Below are 20,066 nucleotides of genomic sequence, written 5' to 3'. Positions count from 1 at the left end.
TTTTGTCCTACCCTCCTGCTTCCTTCCTCTTCATCTGTTCCTCTTCCTTTTCTATTTTCCCCTTCAAACACATAAGCTCTGGCTGTATTTTGTTTTCTTTTTTGGTGTACTTGTTTGAACTCAGGGCTTTCTACCACTTGAACTACACTCCTAGTCTTTTTTTTAACTTTAGTTATTTTTTTTTTTATAAGCTCTCCCACTTTTTCCCCAGAACTAACTTTAGGCTACCATCCCCTATCTACATCTCCCTAGTATCTGGAATTATAGATGTGAACCACCACACGTGGCCACATGCTATCTTTAATGAGCCTACTCTGTGCCCTAGTGTTAAAAACATTTATAACAGTGATTTTGTGGACAATGAAATGGTTTTACCCTGTAAAATTGCAGATTATCAATGTTTCATACAAATTGAAGACACATGGGGGGGGGAAGAGTTAAGAGGTCCTCTGCACAGTTCATTTCTTACTGATAAGGTCACCTTATTAAGGATCTCTGTTTTTTATATCATAAGCTTAATGATAGCAATGCACTGATAGTTAACAAAATCTGAATGCTAAGAGAGTAATAGTAGCCAGGCACCAGTGGCTCACGCCTGTACTACCAACTACTCAGGAGGCTGAGGCATGAGGATTTCCCAACAGGGAAGTCTTTGAGACTCTTATCTTCAATTAATCACAGAAAAAGCAAGTGGTAGGGTGCTAGCCTTGAGTAAAGGAGCTCATCGACAGCACCCAGGCCCAGAATTCAAACCCAGTTAAAAAAAAGAGACAGTAATAACAAAACATAGTCTGGAAATTCTCAGCAATTTTTATTTTGAAAGCATCCTTGACAATAACAAAAATCTCAAAAAAGACTTAGACACTCAAGAGCCTGCTCTGCTAATTTTAATGTACTAGAATTGCTTACTTTGATTTTTCCCTTGCTCCATTTGTACAATTAAAATCTCTCGAAGGTTTTATTTGGATATGCTAATCATTAAAGTACATGAGTAACAAAAAACTTAAAACGGAGGTTGCTAATACTATGATATGTAAAATTAATTTCTAAGTAAGGTCAAATAAATGTGGTTAAGAGAAATTATAAACAGTACAGCAATAGGGTGCTGTTTATCAGGGATATTTTTTGGTGTTGTCCTGAATTAAGAGATGAGGAAGAAACCGAAGTTTCCCACTCCATGATTCAGAGACTGTTTCTTACCGATTAGAGAAAGCCTTTTCTTCCTCTCTGCTCCAGGTACTGTATTATCCAAATCTTCTAACGAGGGCAATGGTTCTGAATTTATAGCCTACAAAAGAAAAAGGACAATAAATACTTCCATCTTTGGGCTTTAAAGAGAATCCTGACACCAATACAATCTACCTATTCTATATTCATGGTGGATCTTGTCAAATCTTCTCTTAAAAATTTTAATTCTGTCAGGAACAATGGTACATGCCTATGGTCCCTGATACTTGGGAGGATCATTTGAACCCAGGAGTTCAAAGATAATTTGGGCAAGAGAGTGAAACTAAGTATCCCCCACACCCCAAAAAAAGCAAACAACAAAAAAGACATTTTATTCCTAACATGATTCCCAAGCTGCCAATTCTATTAGTTTCACATGTACGATGCAATCTTCTTATTTGTAATTCTGACTATATGGTTTTGTTTTGTTTTGTTTTGTTTTTTGGCCAGTCCTGGGCCTTGGACTCAGGGCCTGAGCACTGTCCCTGGCTTCTTCTCGCTCAAGGCTAGCACTCTGCCACTTGAGCCACAGCGCCGCTTCTGGCCGTTTTCTGTATATGTGGTGCTGGGGAATCGAACCTAGGGCCTCGTGTATCCGAGGCAGGCACTCTTGCCACTAGGCTATATCCCCAGCCACTGACTATATGGTTTTGAATACCAATATTAACATATAGCAATTAACAGGTTGTAAGGCTGTGGCTCAAACCTATATCCTAACTACTTAGGAGGCTGAGATCTGACGATTGTGGTTCAAAGCCAGCCTGGGAAAGAAAGTCCCCATGAGACTCTTATCTCCAATAAACTACTCAGAAAAAGCCAGAAGTGGCACTGTGGCTCAAGTAGTAGAGCACTAGCCTTGAGCACAAACAGGCTCAGGGACAGCACCCAGGCCCTGAGTTCAAGCTCCACGACTGGCAAAAAAAAAAAAAAAAAAAAAGAGTATGTAAGTATATGTTTAATCATATTGAAAACTATCAGTGATTACAGAATATAACTGGTTCACACAACGAGTTTTTCAAGTCTAATAATCCTTACTGAAAAACAAAATTCCAGCCATACCTGTGTAGTTCCATTTATTACAAGCAGTATCTTGAGGCTCTTCATATGAATACTGCGATCCAGCAGCTCCACAGCTTTGTCCAAATCATCTTGGGTAGTTAATGGGATTACCAACTAAACAAAAAGAAATGTAAGAAAACATGCAGAGATATTTTACCATGTCAAGTTCTTCCACACACATCTCCATTACTATGGAATTATAAATCTCAAAATAGTATTAAAGTCTAAAAAATACATGTATTTTGTTCTCCCTATCTATCCACTGAAATCTTAAAATGAACATTTAAAATTTTTATGAATCATTATATTTTAAAAAGTATAAAGATTAATTTCCTGTGGCTATTTCAATAATATTGTCAAATTTAATTAGTATATTCATCCTAAGACAGTGTTAAGGGATATACACATGCAAGTATCTCCATAGATGAAACGCTTAGTTTTTTCCTAGATTTGCATTCTCACCTGTTTATGGATACAACAAACTTTGAGCTGCTCTGGAGGGGTGCGACTAGCCACACATCTATAATCTACAGTTATCTCTGGTGCTGGTGGCCTGACTACTATACTCTATAACAATGAGCTACGTAGATCAGCCATCACACAGGAACCTGAATGTGGAACCTCCTTTCATTAAGCATATAAGATTTCACCTTACAAATGAAAAGGACACATCTCAAATGGATACCATATTATTCATGAAACAGATAGGGAACAAATACCATAGTATCCATGAAATGGACAAGCAACAAAAGTACTTAATAGGTCTACAGGTCTATGAGAAAAGTGATTTATACAATTTTAGAAACTATCAAGAGGCTAAGAGTTGAGGATCAAGGTTTGAAGCCAGCCTGGGCAGCAGGAAAATCCATGAGACTCTCATCTCCAATTAACCACCATAAAGCCCTAAGTGTAGGTGTGGCTCAAGTGGCTCTTCGAGCAGCATCTTGAGCAAAAGAGCTACAAAGCAGCACCTAGGCAGAGTTGAAGCTCCAATACCGGCACAAATTTTTTTTTAAATGAGTCATTCTTAAACATGACATTAAGCAAGCTATGGTAGCTTATACCTATAATCCTAACAACTACTGAAGATGGAAATCAGGAAAAGGCTAACAAGACCTCATCTCAACAAATATGCTGAGTATGGTAGTTTATGCTTGTGCTCCCAGCTTGTAGAAAGCAAAGGTAGGAGACTGCAGTGACTGGTCTGGACAAAAATAGACACCTTATTTGAAAAATAATTAAACTAAAAAAGAACCTGGGGCAGCTCAAGTGATAAAAATCCCTCTCTGACAAACTTGAGGCCAAGTTTAAACCTCAGTACTCACATGCACACATACAAACTCACAGACACATCTACAATTTCTCAGCTTTCAATAAAAGCAAAATATATTCTATTCCATAGACCGACAGAGTAAAAAAGCAAGTGAACATATTCCACACTTGCCAACCATATCTAATGAGCATACTACATGAGCCACTTCAACTTAATACCAACTCAGCACAGGTCCTCTGCAGTGCAACTCCCTTGAGGACAAGGACCCCTACCTTGGGCAGAGCACAGTGAAAAGCAGACCTTTGATGTTTGTTTAGTAAGCACCCCAGGTGAGAGCTCAAACTGCACTCAACATGTATTATGATGTGCAGCAACTCTGCAGACTTCTTTATTAGGAAAAAAAAATTTTAAAGAAAGGCTGCTAAGCACAAATATAAACCAAAATTAGCATGACTTTCATCATACATTAGACTCACATTTTACTCTGTACTTAAAATTTACTCATGATTTGTTTGTAGCAAAATTTTATTTTACTAGAATATTAGCATATTTACTAGAATATTAGAATATTACTATGGATGTAAATAGGTTCTTTTTCCTATGAAATTTTTTCTCTAATAAAAGAAAAATACTACCTATTGGGTATCATAGAACAGGCCAAATACACTGATCTGCTTAATTAAATTCCTTTCAGAACCAATTTAGAACCACAATGATATATTTTGCTCCTATCTCTAATTCCCTCCCAAGTCCTAGGATCACCTAAAATGAGAGAAAGACAGTCCAAGATTATCTACATTGTACTAAATACTTTTTTACATGGTGAATTCATTTCAACCTCTTTCACGAAATCTCTTTCTCCCAGACTTTTTTTCATTAAGTTGATTTCATGTTAATTATTTTTCGGAAAGTAAACTAAAAGTTGAGTGTAAGAACACATTAAACAGAGCTAAAATTTGAAAAAAAGTGAATTAGCTTCCTGAGTTTACATACTGAGATAGGACAACAGCTCATAAAAGAATTTTTGTGCTTTACTCATTCAAAACAGAAAAGATCTTTGGATTCTTTGCTTAGACACACTTCAAGATCCATCCCCCACTCTCTCTCTCTCTCTCTCTCTCTCTCTCTCTCTCTCTCTCTCTCTCTCTCTCTCTCTCACACACACACACACACACACACACACACACACACACAATATAAAAGGAACCAAATTAACAAGCCTAATCAATCACAGGTTAAATTTCCTGGATTTTCAATTCTGACAAATTAGATGTTTGTATTATGCTCATTTTGAAAATAGTAATTTATATCATTTACATGAACAAAATAACAAACAGTAAGGTGAGGTTTTCACTTGCCCACAAGTATATAAAGCTAACAACTCTTTTAATATTTTCCTAGTACCACCACCATAGAAGGTCCAGGTTTGGTGAATACTATGTAGTAACATGAACCAGAATTGGTTAAGGTCTTGGTTTGGTTGAATACTACTATGCAGTAACATGAATCAAAATTCTTTTAGCTCACAAAAATCACACATTCTATAGAACTCAGAGCTGGAAACTTTACCCTAATGTTTTTTCTATCTCACATCCTGCCTTAATAAAAGAAAAAACTCTATCCAAGTATCTTCACTAAAAAGTGTCTAATTAAAATCCAATATTTTCAAATATGTTTTTTGTACAACTCTTTAAAATTTGCAAGGCACTTTCACACACTTATAATGTGAAATCTTTGTATGTTGTTCACGAGTGTCACTGTCCACAGGCATCTTTCCTACCCCTGCACATCGCATCCTTTCCAGTGTGAGCTGCTCTCAAGATGCTCTCTTCTCCAGTATTCTTTCTCTGAAACTCTTTGTAGGGTTGGCTTTTCATACTAAAGTCTCAATATACATAGAACCACTTCAGCTACTTCTTTTCTTTTTGTTTGCTGTGGGGCTTGAACTCTGGGCTTGGGCACTGTCCCTGAGCTCTTCAGCTCAGGCTAGTGCTCCACCACTATGAACCACAGTGCCACTCCCATTTTCTGGTGGGTTTTTTTTTTTTTTATTGGAGATAATAGTCTCACAGACTTTCTTTCCAGGGCTGGCTTTGAACCACAAACCTCAGATCTCAGCCTCCTGAGTAGCTAGGATTACAGACCTGAGCCACCAGCGCCCAGCTCTGCTACTTCTTAATACTAAAAAGAGGATCCTTATTGCCCTTGCCTTATTCATTATCCTAATACTTTATGATTATCAAAACTCTACTGACTGATCAGGTGTAGTATCAGAGGAAAAGGCAGTTCAACAATAAATTAGAGTTAAAACAAAACATCCAAGCAGCCAACTTTTAGGTAATATACAGAATCATCCCAGCATAAATTCTTATTCAATTATTTGCAGAGTACTATCTTCTAAATTATTTTATACAAAATTTTATATAAAAATTCATTTTTAACCAAGTATTATTTACAAATTTATCTGTAATGTTTTATTCATTTAATTCAACATGTCTTCTTACTACTCACTAAATAAAAATACATCATTCTTAAAACATGAACACACTAGTTGGTCAAAATAAGGAGCACTCTAAGATAAAATATGTTTACCTCATTGTTGGTATAATGGAGATCCATAAACTGTCCAAATACAATTTTAGCCTTAGACCTCAGATCTTCTAGCTTAATTGGTCTGGGAAACTGAAGGATTCTTTATAGACAGAATATTTAAATAGTTTAGTCTTTAGGCATAAACAATATACTACCAACATCCATCTCTTATCACATGCAAAATAAAAACATCAACCATTTCTAATGGTTAGCCTCAAATGTGGCAGGTTTTGGTCTAAAGCCTAACCACATGTCACACATTACACCAAGGACCATTCCATTCTGTAAAAGCCATGAAACTTCATTCAAATCTGGATAGTATTATCAGTAATTTAATTACAAGCACATTATACTAATAAATAACTTAATGGATAGGTAATGTCTCATTGCTTACCTTTTTTCTCCTCTATGTTCAAATTTGACTCGGACATCATTCTGTAAATGAAATGACAAGTCAGTCACACAAGCATTCAGAGATTTAGAAAAAAATTCTAAACTATTTTTCCTTATCCATTTATTTAATATACAGCAGAAAAGAATGGGAGGTTTACTTTTAGTGCCAGGTTTAATCAATTTATATTGTCTGCCAAAGAGCTAGGTTGAGAATTATGTTGCTAAATCAAGATCAATGGGAAAGAACACAAAATCTATCCTTGAGGATATCATAGGTGTTATATGTTTGCTGACCTTGCCATAATGGATTACTGAAAACTACACAGTAGTCTTCCTCTGAGGAGGGAATGTTCCAAGATCAGAATTATCTTTATTTCCCTTTCTATTAACTTCAAATTTTTCTACACCTTCTCTTTTTTTATTTATTTTTTTAATTTTTATTATCAAACTGATGTACAGAGAGGTTACAGTTTCATACGTTAGGCATTGGATACATTTCTTGTACTGTCTGTTACCTTGTCCCTCATTTCCCCCTCCCCCCTCCTCCTTTCTCTTCCCCCCCATGAATTGTTCAGTTCATTCACACCAAACAGTTTTGCAAGTATTGCTTTTGTAGTTATTTGTCTTTTTTACCCTGTGTCTCTCGATTTTGGTATTCCCTTTCAATTTCCTAGTTCTAATACCAGTATACACAGTTTCCAATATACTCAGATAAGATACAGAGATATCGGGGCTGGGGATATAGCCTAGTGGCAAGAGTGCCTGCCTCGGATACACGAGGCCCTAGGTTCGATTCCCCAGCACCACATATACAGAAAAACGGCCAGAAGCGGCGCTGTGGCTCAAGTGGCAGAGTGCTAGCCTTGAGCAAAAGGAAGCCAGGGACAGTGCTCAGGCCCTGAGTCCAAGGCCCAGGACTGGCCAAAAAAAAAAAAAAAAAAAGATACAGAGATATCTACACTTTCTCTTAAAGAAAGCACTTTAAAGTTCATCTTTTGCATAACCCAATTGCCAGCATCAATACTCTTATGCTTTGGGGGCCACTATTACGTGTGTTATTATGGATTCCATGAACACAAGTACTACAGCATCATGTTAATCTGAAATAGGTACTAAATTTCTAAAATGGTGTGCAGGAGTTTGGACACATGGACAGCATCTACAATGGATGAGATATAACTCATGAGCTAGCAGGACAAACCAGCATAGTGTGAAATTTTATCACAGTACTCAGAATGGCAGGCAATGTAAAATTTATAAATTGTTCATTTCTAGAATTTTTTATTTGTTATTTTCAGACCTTAGGCAGCCATGGGTAACTGAACTGTGGAAACTAAAATCATTTATAAATATCCAGAACAGACTCATTTAGAAAAGGAAAAGAAAGCAAATCGCTTAAATACTTAAATGAAGAAAGTAACAGCATTAGTGAAGTTGGTGTATTCAATAAAATTCTAACATTTTAAAAAATGTACCTTGTTGCAGAAAAATGTATAAACTTTCATTTGATTCAAAACTACAAAATCTAATAAGCACATTAAAAAATCTGTACTATCAGGTTATTTAAACAAAAATAATTCATAGAACAACAACATATACTTGTTAAAATAGTCTTAAAACATATACCTGATTTTTTGGTGATGAAGATTTTGCTTTTCTACTTTCCTGTAAGGATAATGCTGGTCGACTGGCCTTATGAAGGACAGCCAGATCTTGCATGATTGAGTTCAATGCTTGCTGATCATCTAGATATTTTTTAAAAAACCACATACACAGAACCATAAATTCAACCTATACTTATCATATATACCATTTGTATTTTTTTTTCCAGTCCTGGGGCTTGAACTCAGGGCCTGAGCACTATCCCTGGCTTCTTTTTGCTCAAGGCTAGCACTCTACCACTTGAGCCACAGCACCACTTCTGGCTTTTTCTATATATGTGGTGCTGAGGAATCAAACCCAGGGCTTCATGTAGACAAGGCAAGCACTCTACCACTAGGTCATATTCCCAGCCCCACCAAATAAAATTTATAATGGCTTTGAAACATGATCCTCAGATCTCAGCTAGGATTACAGGCATAAGCCACTAGCAACCAGCTTTCTATACATTTCTAAGCAATGAATGTTTTGTGCTTTGTTGCTTACTATAAAGTAGTATTACTAGAGAAGAATACTAAAAATCAATTTGATTAGTATATAGCTCAGACATCAAGTAAAAGCAATAAAAATGAGAAGTGCACAGGAGTTCAGTAAACACGTCCAATTCCGAAGTGGAGGTGTAACCTCTGTAGACTGGAAAATATGGACTAAAAATAGCATAATAAATAACTTAAGTATTTTACCAAGCATACTTATATACTAAAAGTATGTTAGCCAATACACTAAAGAACAAAAGTAAAGTTAAGCTCTTTAGTCCACGGTGTCAAGTGTATGGCTATAAATGCATTTTTTTCCTTAAGTGAGTAGTAAAGAAATTGTAACAAAGATAAATTCCGGCAAATAAATGTAAGCCAAAGGATTAGAACCAATCTATGTTTAACTACTTAGTAGTTTATTCAGTCCACTTTTCCCAAATTAGAATAAAATAAGCCATAGCTCCATTTCTATTTAGTTGTTTCCCTATCAAATCCCTTTCACAGGATGAAATCCTCAACACTAAGGAGAAAAGGTGGCAGGTGACAAAATAAGTGGCAAACTAAGATATACAATGAGGATACCAGTTCATTTCTATATGTCAATATCTCCCTTTAAGTTTAATGTGTAATGCCACAAGATTTTCCTAAGCGTTGTCAATCATATTGTCTCTAATCATCAATGACATGTTGTATAACTCAGTTATAAAATATTTTTCTGGCCATCAGGTGCTAAGCAAATCACAGTACATCTGTTTGCTTAAGGATGGCACTCTGCCACTTGAGTCACAGTGCCACCTCTGGCCACTTTCTATATATGTGGTGCTAAGGAATCGAACCCAGGGCTTCATGTATCTAAATCAAGCACTCTTGCCACTAGGCCATGTTCCCAGGCCCTCACAGTACATCTGTTGTTCTGAATATCCACTATTGTGTCCTGAAGAACACGCTCATTTCAAAAACTAACAATTCACATTAAAAGTGCTTTAACTGAAAATCTATTTAATAAATATAAATATTACATAAATTTACTATATCACAAAGATTCTTCATGAAACGGTTTACCATAGCACATAATAAAATTTCCTCCCTTATCCTATCCTTTAATTATTACTGGAAAGTGCTTTTAATTTGAACTCACCCATCATGGCAACCAGCTTGACAATTTGGAAATTAGAATAATTGTTCTCCCATCAGCATTCTTTATTGTCTTGGAAGATAAAAAGACAAATACAATAATAAGAACCAGAAGAGACAGACACAAAAATAAAAATGAATATACATAGTACTAATGAGAGATGTGTATACCATAAACACTTCAGCATTTGGGGGGAGAAGGTGAGCATGTAAAGTCTTTCACTTAACAAGCCAAACTTCCATACTCACAGAAGAAAAGCAGGTGTTCTGCATGAATCAGTGTTCATAAAAACATCTTAGGCACAATAAAGCCATTATCAGTCAACAGTCAGAGAGGTCAGAACCCTCTTAAAACTGAGTTCTCAAGTACCACTCAAAGGCTAATTTTGTAAGCAGTCTAGAATAAGCACTCTATCTAGCCTGTTGTGTTACTTCTTTTCTATGTAAGTAGAAACAGCAACTTAACACACTGGTTTAAAAAATACAGCATAAAATCATTTTAACTGTTGCTGGGCAGTCAATATGTAATAACAATTTATTTAATAGTACAAAAGATAATTGTACTACTACTGTTACAGAAATTATTAGTGTTTGTATACTGTTAGTATTAACCCAAACCACACTGTTTATGAGTTTAAAAGTTAATAATTGTACTATTCAGGCCAGTCAATGAATAAAAAATAAATTAAAACAAATAACAAACAAGTCAGGTGCAGATAGCTCCTGCCTCTAATCCTAACTACGCAGGAAGCTGAGATCTGAGGATTGCAGTTTGAACCCAGCCCAGGCAGTAAAGTTCTGAGACTCCTATCTCCAAGTAATCACAGAAAAAGCTGGAAGTGGCTGTGGCTGAAGTAATAGTGGCCTTGAGCAAAAGGAGCAAGGAGCTCAGGGGACAGCACCCAGACCCAGAGTTCAAGCAGGGGGCGGGCGGGCAGGGGTGGGGGGGCTGTGTAAGACAAAAATACAACGAAGATGCAAAGATGGCAAGAAAATGAAAATAATATACTAGCAAATGTCTAATTAGCACAATAGGTAGTAATGCAGGAAACCCAGAAACAAGAGATAGCATATAGGATACATTGAAAATACAGATGTAAATTCACCTTATGGGTAATTGCATTAGATATAAATGGGATAAGCAAACCAATTAAAAGACAAGAGAATAGGACAACAGATTAACTACAATATGATCCAACTATCTGCTATCCAAACAGACACATTTTTTAGATTCAAAGGAAGGAAAAAGATGCACTGATGCAAACATGCCAACAGTTGCAAAAAAATAAAATAAAAGACAAGCAAGGAGGTAACAAACAGTACAAGAAATGTACCCATGGCCTAACGCATGTAACTGTAACCCCTCTGTATATCACTTTGACAATAAATAAGTAATTATTAATAAAAAAAAGACAAACAGACTGGCTAATATGACATGCAATAGGTTATAATTAAAAGTTATTAGTGACAATAGGCATTGTATCATGAAAAAATGGTAGTTATCAACAATACATAACTACTATCAACATATAAACACCAAAATAACAGTCTCAAAACACATGAAACATAAAAGATAGAACTTAAGAAGGAATTACGTTGTAGATTTCAATGTCCTATCTTCAAAAATGGATAAAATAATTAAGACAGAAAACCAGTGAGCAAAACAAAGATTTGGACATGATAAACCATTAGATTTGAGCCAGGTGTGGAGCCAAGTATGGTGCTATAATCCCAATACTTAAGAAGCTGAAGCAGAAGGACTGCAAAGTTCAAGGTGAGCTTCCAGCTATATACTGAGTTCAAAGTCAACCTGAGCTATACAGGGAGAATGCCTCAAAAATAAATGAATAAGAGTTACTACACTTAATGACCATTTTTATAGAACATCCAGCCCCCAAAGAGCAGAACACACATTTTCCACAATACATGTAGAAAATTTTCTGGACAGATCACATGCTAGACAATAAAATCTTAATGGGCTAAAATCACCTGCACTGTGTTCATTCTGTTATCAGTTAGCTGATAACAGTTACAGTTTCATTGCACTGAGCAGTAACAATAGGAAAACTGGAGAATTCACACATATGTAAAGCTAAACCACATAGTCAAAAATACTATGTGGTGTCAAAAGAAGTCATAGGGAAATCAGAAAATACTTTGAGATAAATAAAAATGAAAACAAACTGAAGTTTACTTGGATACATGTAAAGTAGAGATGAGATTTACAACTATAAATATCTGTTTTAAGGAAACATGTAAGAGGACTGGGCCTGCAATCCTGGCTACTTGAGGGACAGAAGCAGGAGGATTACAGTCTGACACCAGTCAGAACAAAATCATGAAGCTGTTTGAAAATCAAACTAAAGGAAAAAGCAGCTGGGGATGTGAGTCAAGTGGTAAAATGCCTGCCCAACAAACATGAGGCCCTGGGTTATAACCCTAGTAACAAACACACCACAAAATCAATTTAACAAACCACATTAACAGAAAACAAAACAAAACAACAACAAAAATGATGTGTCTCAATAGAAAATTACAGAACTCCTTTAACAGTAAAATCATAACAAATAGAAGGGAATATCTTCAAGTTAATCAGTATCATCAATGACAAATCAATAACTAACACCATACTTAATGGTGAAGTACTAGATAGATTTACTCCCTCCAAGATCAGAATTGGCAGTACAAGTCTGTCTTGCTTAACTATGTGTATGTAATAAATATGTACTGAATACGAGTAAAAAAAAAAAAAAAGGAAAACTCTACCTATTTGCAAATGATACAATACTGTATAGAGAAAAATCTATGAAATTCATTTTAATACTACTAATACTAATATGCAAATTCAGGGAAATTACAGATCAACATCAGTATTTAGTTGTATTTCTCTTCTTGTTTTGTTTTTATTTTTTAATCTTCAAGTGTTTATACAAGGAAGTTGCATCCATTTCTGTGTCCGGTGCATCTTGATCACAGTCATTTCTTCCATCACTCACTCATCCCCCATTTTGGGTATTATTTATTCTGAATCAGTTGTATTCTATACATTTACAATAAACATTCTGGAAATGAAATTAAGAAATCAATATCATATACCATAAGAACAGAGATATTAAGTATTTAGGAATATATTTAAGTAACTAATATGTGCCCTGAGCACTGCAAAACATGGTTGAAGAAAATTAAAAGAGACATAAATATACAGAAAGATATTCTACGTTCATGGGTGGAAAGTCATTTTTTTTGTCAGTCATGGGACTTGAACTCAGGACCTGGGCACTGTCGCTGAGCTTTTTCACTCAAAGTTAGCTAGCATTCTACCACTTTGAGCCACAATGCCACTTCCAGTTTTCTGGTGATTAATAGGAAAAAGGAGACCATCATTCCTGCTGAGACAGGCTTCAAACTGAAATCCTCACATATCAGCTTCCTGAGTAGTTAGGATTACAGGCATTAGCCACCAGTGCCTAGATGGAAAGTTATTTTTAAGATAGCAATATTATCCAAGTGACCTACAGAGTCAGTACCATCTCTAGTAAAATTCCAATGGCTTCTCTTTAGAGAAATGGAAAGGGTAGTCCTCAAATTGATAAGGAACTACAATTAGGCACTGAATTGCTAAAATAACATGGAAACAAGAAACCTGAAGGACTCCCCTTCCTAACTTCAAAACTTACTATCATGGTAATCAAAATGGCGTCAATCTGGTGTAAGGATAAAGACCAATAATTCAATAGGCCAAAAATAAACCCAAACATTCACAATCAAATGACAAAGGTGTCAAGACATCCACATGCTAAAGAATGAAGCTGGTTCTCTATCTCACATATATAACACACAACAATTAATTCAAACAGAACAAAGACCTAAATTTGTTTGTCAATTCAATAAGGGAATAGAGATGTATATCTTAGACATTAGCCAACTCTGAGATGGAACTTAAGAGCTTTGCACTTGCTACTAGATCTCTACCAGAGCTGTGCTTCTAGCCCAGAATTTCTTAAATATGGCACCATAACAATGTGCAATAGAAGAAAACATAAATACAAAAACATAAATACAAAAATGTAAAATAAAGCATCGAACAACACTGTCAAGATACTTGGCAAACTGAGGCAACCCTTACAAGATAAAACATTTACAAATTATACAGCTGGTAAGAATCTAGTTCCCACAAAGCAAATTGTAGGCAAAAAAAGAAGTGCAGGAGGTATCACAATACCAAGACTTCAAGCTCTACTACAGGGCCATCATAACAAAAACAGCCTGGTATTGGTATAAAAACAGATCGGTAGACCAATGGATTAGAATTGAAGAACCAGAAATAAAACCGCACTCTTACAGTCAGCTGATATTCGACAAAGGAGCTAAAGACATATAATGGAATAAACATAGCCTCTTCAAATACTAGTGCTGGGAGAACTGGGCAGCCATATGCAGAAAACTCAAAGTAGACCCAAGCCTATCACCATGCACCAAGATCAACTCAAAATGGATCAAGGACCTCAATATCAGACCTGAATCCTTGAAACTACTGAAAGACAGAGTAGGAAAGACACTAGAACTTATAGGCACAGGAAGGAACTTCCTGAATATAGTCCCAGGGGCACAACAAATAGGGGAGAGACTCAACAAATGGGACTACTACAAATTAAAAAGTTTCTGCACAGCTAAGGACATAGCCAACAAACTAGAAAGACAGCCAACCATATGGGAAAGGATCTTTACCAGCACAGTAACAGACAAAGGCCTAATATCTGTCATCTACAGAGAACTCAAAAAACTAAGCCCCTCCAATCCCAGTAAACCAATTAGGAAATGGGCAAAGGAGCTAAAGAGAGACTTCACAAGAGAAGAAATAAAAATGGCAAAGAAACATGAGGAAATGTTCAACATCCCTGGTAGTAAAGGAAATGCAAATAAAAACAACCCTGAGATACCACCTCACCCAGTTAGAATGACCTATACTCTGAACTCAGGCAACAACAAATGCTAGAGGGGGTGCGGGGAAAGAGGAACCCTTCTCCACTGTTGGTGGGAGTGCAAATTAGTACAACCACTTTGGAGAACAGTATGGAGGTTTCTCAAAAAGCTCAATATAGACCTACCCTTTGACCCAGCCATACCACTCCTAGGCATCTATCCTAAACAGCAAGTCCCAAGATATCAAAAAGACATTTGTACTTCCATGTTTATCATGGCACAAGTCACAATATGGAAACAAGTCAAAATATGGAAACAACCCAGATGCCCCTTCACAGATGAATGGATCCAAAAAATATGGTACCTTTACACAATGGAATACTACATAGCGATTAGGAATGGTGAAATATTGTTATTCGCAGGGAAATGGTCAGAACTCAAACAAATAATGTTGAGCGAGACAAGCCTAGAACACAGAAAACAAAGGGGCATGATCTCCCTGATATATGACTGTTAAGAAAGGGAGACGGAGAGACAGTAGAGACAAGGTCTGTGAAATCAAAAACTGCTTCCCACAGGATTGGGGCAGTGACCCAACAATATGTAACTAAAGCCAAACAACTACTAAACATATAAAGGTCAAAAATCGACCTCCCAGTGGAATACAATAGCTCAAAAGCTATGTATGTACGTTCATATAAGACTACTGTCGACATATTGTCTAATATTGACATTACATTTAAAGCCCTAGGCGAATTTTCTTGGACTTGGCCACGTGGCTACTGTATATGTTCTTGATACATTGTATATTGTATATATGTCTACCTGACCTAGAGAAGGGAAAGAAAAACAGGGCATAAGATATCACAAGAAATGTACACACTGCCCGACTATGTAACTGTACCCTTTTTGCACAACACCTTGTCAAAAAAAATTGTGTTCAATTAATAAATAAATTAAATTTAAAGAAAAAAGAATCTAGTTCCCAGAACAGATAACTAATTATAATGCAACAATGAAACAACCCAATAAAAAAAAAATGAGTAAAGGATTTCAAACACAGTTCTCAAAAAAAAAAAAGATAACACAAATGAAAAGTACTGCAGAAGAAGTTCAACCTGACCTATCATTAAGAAAATGTAAGTCAAAACCACAATGATACATTTCATACCTGGGAAGATAAATATAATACAAGAGACAAGGATAAGTGGTGGTGAAAATGTAATGAAATGAAAACCATAAGAACTACTATTTGGGGCTAGAAATATGGCTTAGTGTTTTGGTGCTTTCCTCACATACATGAAGCCCTGGGTTCGATTCCTCAGTACCACATATATAGAAAAATCCAAAAGTGGTGCTGTGGCTCAAGTGGTGGAGTGCTAGCCTTGAGCAAAAAAAGCTCAGGGACAGAGCTCAGGCCCTGAGTTCAAGTCCTAGGACTGGCAAAAGATAAAAAATAAAAAAAATTACATTTTTAAAAAAAGAACGACTATTTCTACTCGTACACATACACCTCTTGAAAAAAATTTAAACATAGCACATAAAACCTTAAAACTGGGGCTGGGGATATGGCCTAGTGGCAAGAGTGCTTGCCTCGTATACATGAGGCCCTGGGTTCGATTCCCCAGCACCACATATACAGAAAATGGCCAGAAGTGGCGCTGTGGCTCAGGTGCCAGAGTGCTAGCCTTGAGCAAGAAGAAGCCAGGGACAGTGCTCAGGCCCTGAGACCAAGCCCCAGGACTGGCAAAAAAAATAAATAAATAAATAAATAAATAAAACCTTAAAACTAATGTGCTACAATATATGATACACAACATATAAATATATAAGTACATAATATACATATATGAATTCATATGATATATACTATATAATGTATGTTATGTTATAATAGTATACAGAATATAACAGTATGTACTATGTGTTATATATAATGCATATATTATATACATATATACTATATACCATGTACTGTATACTATGTAGTATGATATATACATTATACAAACTATACTATACAATATATACATTAGTGTATATATAACTATATACATGTATATAATAGAGTATATAATACATATAGTATGTTAGTATATATAGTGTATTCACATGGTATATGTATACATATATAGCATTATATACTACATAGTATATATACTTAATATATATAATAGATATAATACATAATACATTGTTTTTAAGAGGTCAAATGTGCAAATCAAAATGTGCATCAATTGATGTTTAAACAATATGAGGCATAGCCATACTCAGCTTTTCAACCTAGGACTTCCTATCATCCAAAAAATTTCTTTGTAAATTAATGCTTTTCAATCTAGGACTTCCTATCATTCAAAAATTTCTTTATAAATTAATGGACTATCACAAGAAAAAATAATGGAAGTATACCATTTGCTCATCTAAAGATGCAACAGCCTAAGGACCTGTCAGTCACTACAGCTACCTACAGAAATTCAGGTTCAATATTATCAAAGAAGATGACTTTTCAAACAGCTCCAAATATAAGTTTCGGTGTTAGAATTTCCCATTTTCAAATATTATCAACAAATTCAAATGTCTACAGAAATGCTTTTGTTGCCAGGCTACGGTAGCCTGTAATCCTAGCTACTCAGGAGGCTGAGATCTGAGGATCAGGGTTTGAAACCAGCCAGGGGCAGAAAATGAGACTACTCAAAAACTGGAAGTGGCACTGTGACTCAAGTGGTAGAGTGCTAGCCTTGAGTGCCCAGGCCCTTAGTTCAAGCCCTACAACCAACAACAACAAAAAAAGCTTTTGTTCTTTAATACTACCACCTTGCAATCACTTATCTACCTATACAGTAACTTACCTACCTCTGTAGTAACTCTACAACAAAATGGCAGACATATAATTTGATAAAAACTCAACATTACAACAGCTTGACTTGGTTGTTTGTACCCTATTCTCAGCCTCCACGTGCTGAGATTATAGACATGTGCTACCACATATGGCTTTAATTCCTTTTTAGTTGTAACATTATTCTGAATGCCATATAACACATAAATATAAGAACTAAAACAAGAAAAAATAAAATATAAAATATTTACATTAAACATAAAATATGACAAAAACATGAAAACACTCCTTTCATCACCTAACCAAATACTTTTTCTAGAAGTAACCACAATGTTATCTCAGTAAATTTTTAGGACTTCTTTGGCGGTGTTTTTGTGATGAAGTCTGACCATGTAGCCCAGATTAGCTTCAAGCTCATTATATATTCCAGGCTATCTGCCTCAGGATTGATAGGATTACAGGAGTGCACCACCATATCTAGTTAGCATTTTAAGCCTTTTTATTCTGCATCTTTTGGAAGGAGGGGAAAGCATTATGAATTTAACCCAGGGCTCTATACTTGTTAAGCAGGCATTATACTACAGCGCTAACTTCACATCCTATTTTTTTTGGGGGGGGGGGGGCAGTCCTGGGACCTGGGCTCAGGGGCTGAGCACTGTCCCTGGCTTCTTTTTGCTCAAGGCTAACACTCTGCCACTGAGCCACAGCGCCCCTTCTGGCCATTTTCTGTATATGTGGTGCTGGGGAATTGAACCCAGGGCCTCATGTATAGGAGGCAAGCACTCTTGCCACTAGGCCATATCCCCAGCCCATCACACCCTATTTTTAAGATTAGTTAAGGCAAGTATAGGACCAAACTTTTATTGAGAACAAAGATGTAGTCTAAGCACTTGATCTCCCAAGAAATGTTTAAAGGTCAAATGGGAAAAAATATAACTTATTCCAACACCACAAAGCTGAACAGGTGAAGAGTCACTTCTTACTTCTTGGTAGATAAACTTTCCACAATACCACATCTGATTTACCTTTTGGGGAAATAGCTAGCATAGAAAATCTTCCTACCATACATATAACATAGACAAAGCTAGAGTCAATTGAGGTTTCACTTAACATATTTTCAACTTAAAATTTCAAAATCTCAACTGAATTTTTCAACACAGTGATACACAGCTATATAAACCCAGCTACTCAGGAGACAGAGATAAGGAAGATCTTGGTTCAAGGACAGCCCAACTACAACTTTAGCAACTCATCTTAAGCAACAAGTAGGGAGGGGGGATATGCTCGTGATCCCAGTAAGGTGGGGAAGCATAGGTAGGAAGACTGTGGTCCTAAGTGTGCCCTGGCAAAACTAGGGAATCCTAAGAAATAACTAAACTTGAAAAAGGGCTGGGAGGAGGGGGCATGGAATAAATGTAGAGGAACTGCACAGTAAGTAGTGAATACCTAAATTAAATATTTTTTTGTCTTTTCTTTTTTAGTAATGGAGATCAAAACCAGGATGTTGCACTTGCTAGGCAAGCACTTTGCCACCGAGCTACATCCCAGTCCCTAAATTAAAATGTTTAAGACAAAATTTGACTAACCTCAGAAGTCCTCAACTAAAAGTTACCTACTGCATAGATCAGTAATACTCCTTTTAGAAAAAAGTACAGAAATCTCCTCCCAAAAATAGTTAAATATAGACCAAATGGGAATGGCTCAAGACTGCCATTTCTATTACACAACTACAGTTTATTTAACCAATATTCTAAGATCAAAATGGGCAAAACTGAAAAAGATTACAAAACTGAGTCAATTTCAATTTAAGATGACTAAGGTAAAAAGTTTGCCATATGTATTACATCTGTAACTGAAAGGTCTTATCCCAAAGAACAGATTATTTTCACTTCTTAAAACTGCATTACAGTTACTACACACATGTAAGTAATCTATATAATCTAGATTGATCAGATTGATATAATCTAATCAAATCACTGCCTGACCTACTCAGTAGTTATTTTGTCAGCATTACCCTCTCCTAAGAGCATACATACATTTTGGCTCTAATTTTATTCTTTTTCTTTCCTTTTCTCATTTTTTTTCTGTTGCTGTTGGTGGTGGTGGTGGTGGTGGTGGTGGTCCCAGAGCTTGAATTCAGGGCCTACGTGCTGTCTCTGAACTTTAGTGCTCAAGGCTAGCATTCTGCCACTTGAGCCATAGGTCTACTTCCTTATGGTTAATGGAAAAGAACCCCATGGACTCTCCTGGCTGGCTTTGAACTTTGATCCTCAGATCTCAGGTTCCTGAGTAGCTAGGATTACAGGTGTGACCCATGGACATTCTGCTTCTAATTTATTCTTGAAAGTTACAACCTAGGCCTGCATTTAGCCAATACAAACATAAATATACCCATGTGCACAGGGAAACCTCTGAACCTGAACACTCATTTTTCTACCCTTCTGAGAAAAAGGTTCATAAACACTATGCCCAGAGCCCTTTTTTTTTTCCCTTG

At 36.2% G+C, this 20,066-nt stretch overlaps 1 protein-coding gene across 6 annotated transcripts in view; it reads right to left on the bottom strand.

The window, feature by feature from the left end:
* The window catches only part of Map3k2 (mitogen-activated protein kinase kinase kinase 2), an 81,835-nt gene that overhangs the window by 22,686 nt on the left and 39,083 nt on the right, over nucleotides 1-20,066 (bottom strand). For all 6 annotated transcript variants that reach the window (XM_048345703.1, XM_048345702.1, XM_048345698.1 and 3 more), the window contains 6 exons: nucleotides 9,818-9,886; nucleotides 8,171-8,289; nucleotides 6,546-6,586; nucleotides 6,152-6,251; nucleotides 2,287-2,400; nucleotides 1,201-1,288 (listed from right to left, as the gene is read on the bottom strand). In XM_048345703.1, coding sequence (XP_048201660.1) covers nucleotides 1,201-1,288; nucleotides 2,287-2,400; nucleotides 6,152-6,251; nucleotides 6,546-6,586; nucleotides 8,171-8,289; nucleotides 9,818-9,824 — 469 coding nt within the window. In that variant the 5' untranslated portion in view covers nucleotides 9,825-9,886. The remainder of the gene's footprint in view (nucleotides 1-1,200; nucleotides 1,289-2,286; nucleotides 2,401-6,151; nucleotides 6,252-6,545; nucleotides 6,587-8,170; nucleotides 8,290-9,817; nucleotides 9,887-20,066) is intronic.

Source organism: Perognathus longimembris, chromosome 4 (genome assembly GCF_023159225.1).
Source record: "Perognathus longimembris pacificus isolate PPM17 chromosome 4, ASM2315922v1, whole genome shotgun sequence".
Lineage (NCBI taxonomy): Eukaryota > Metazoa > Chordata > Mammalia > Rodentia > Heteromyidae > Perognathus > Perognathus longimembris.
Note: the sequence above shows the minus strand (reverse complement) of the source record. Positions and strands in the feature narration are given on the sequence as shown.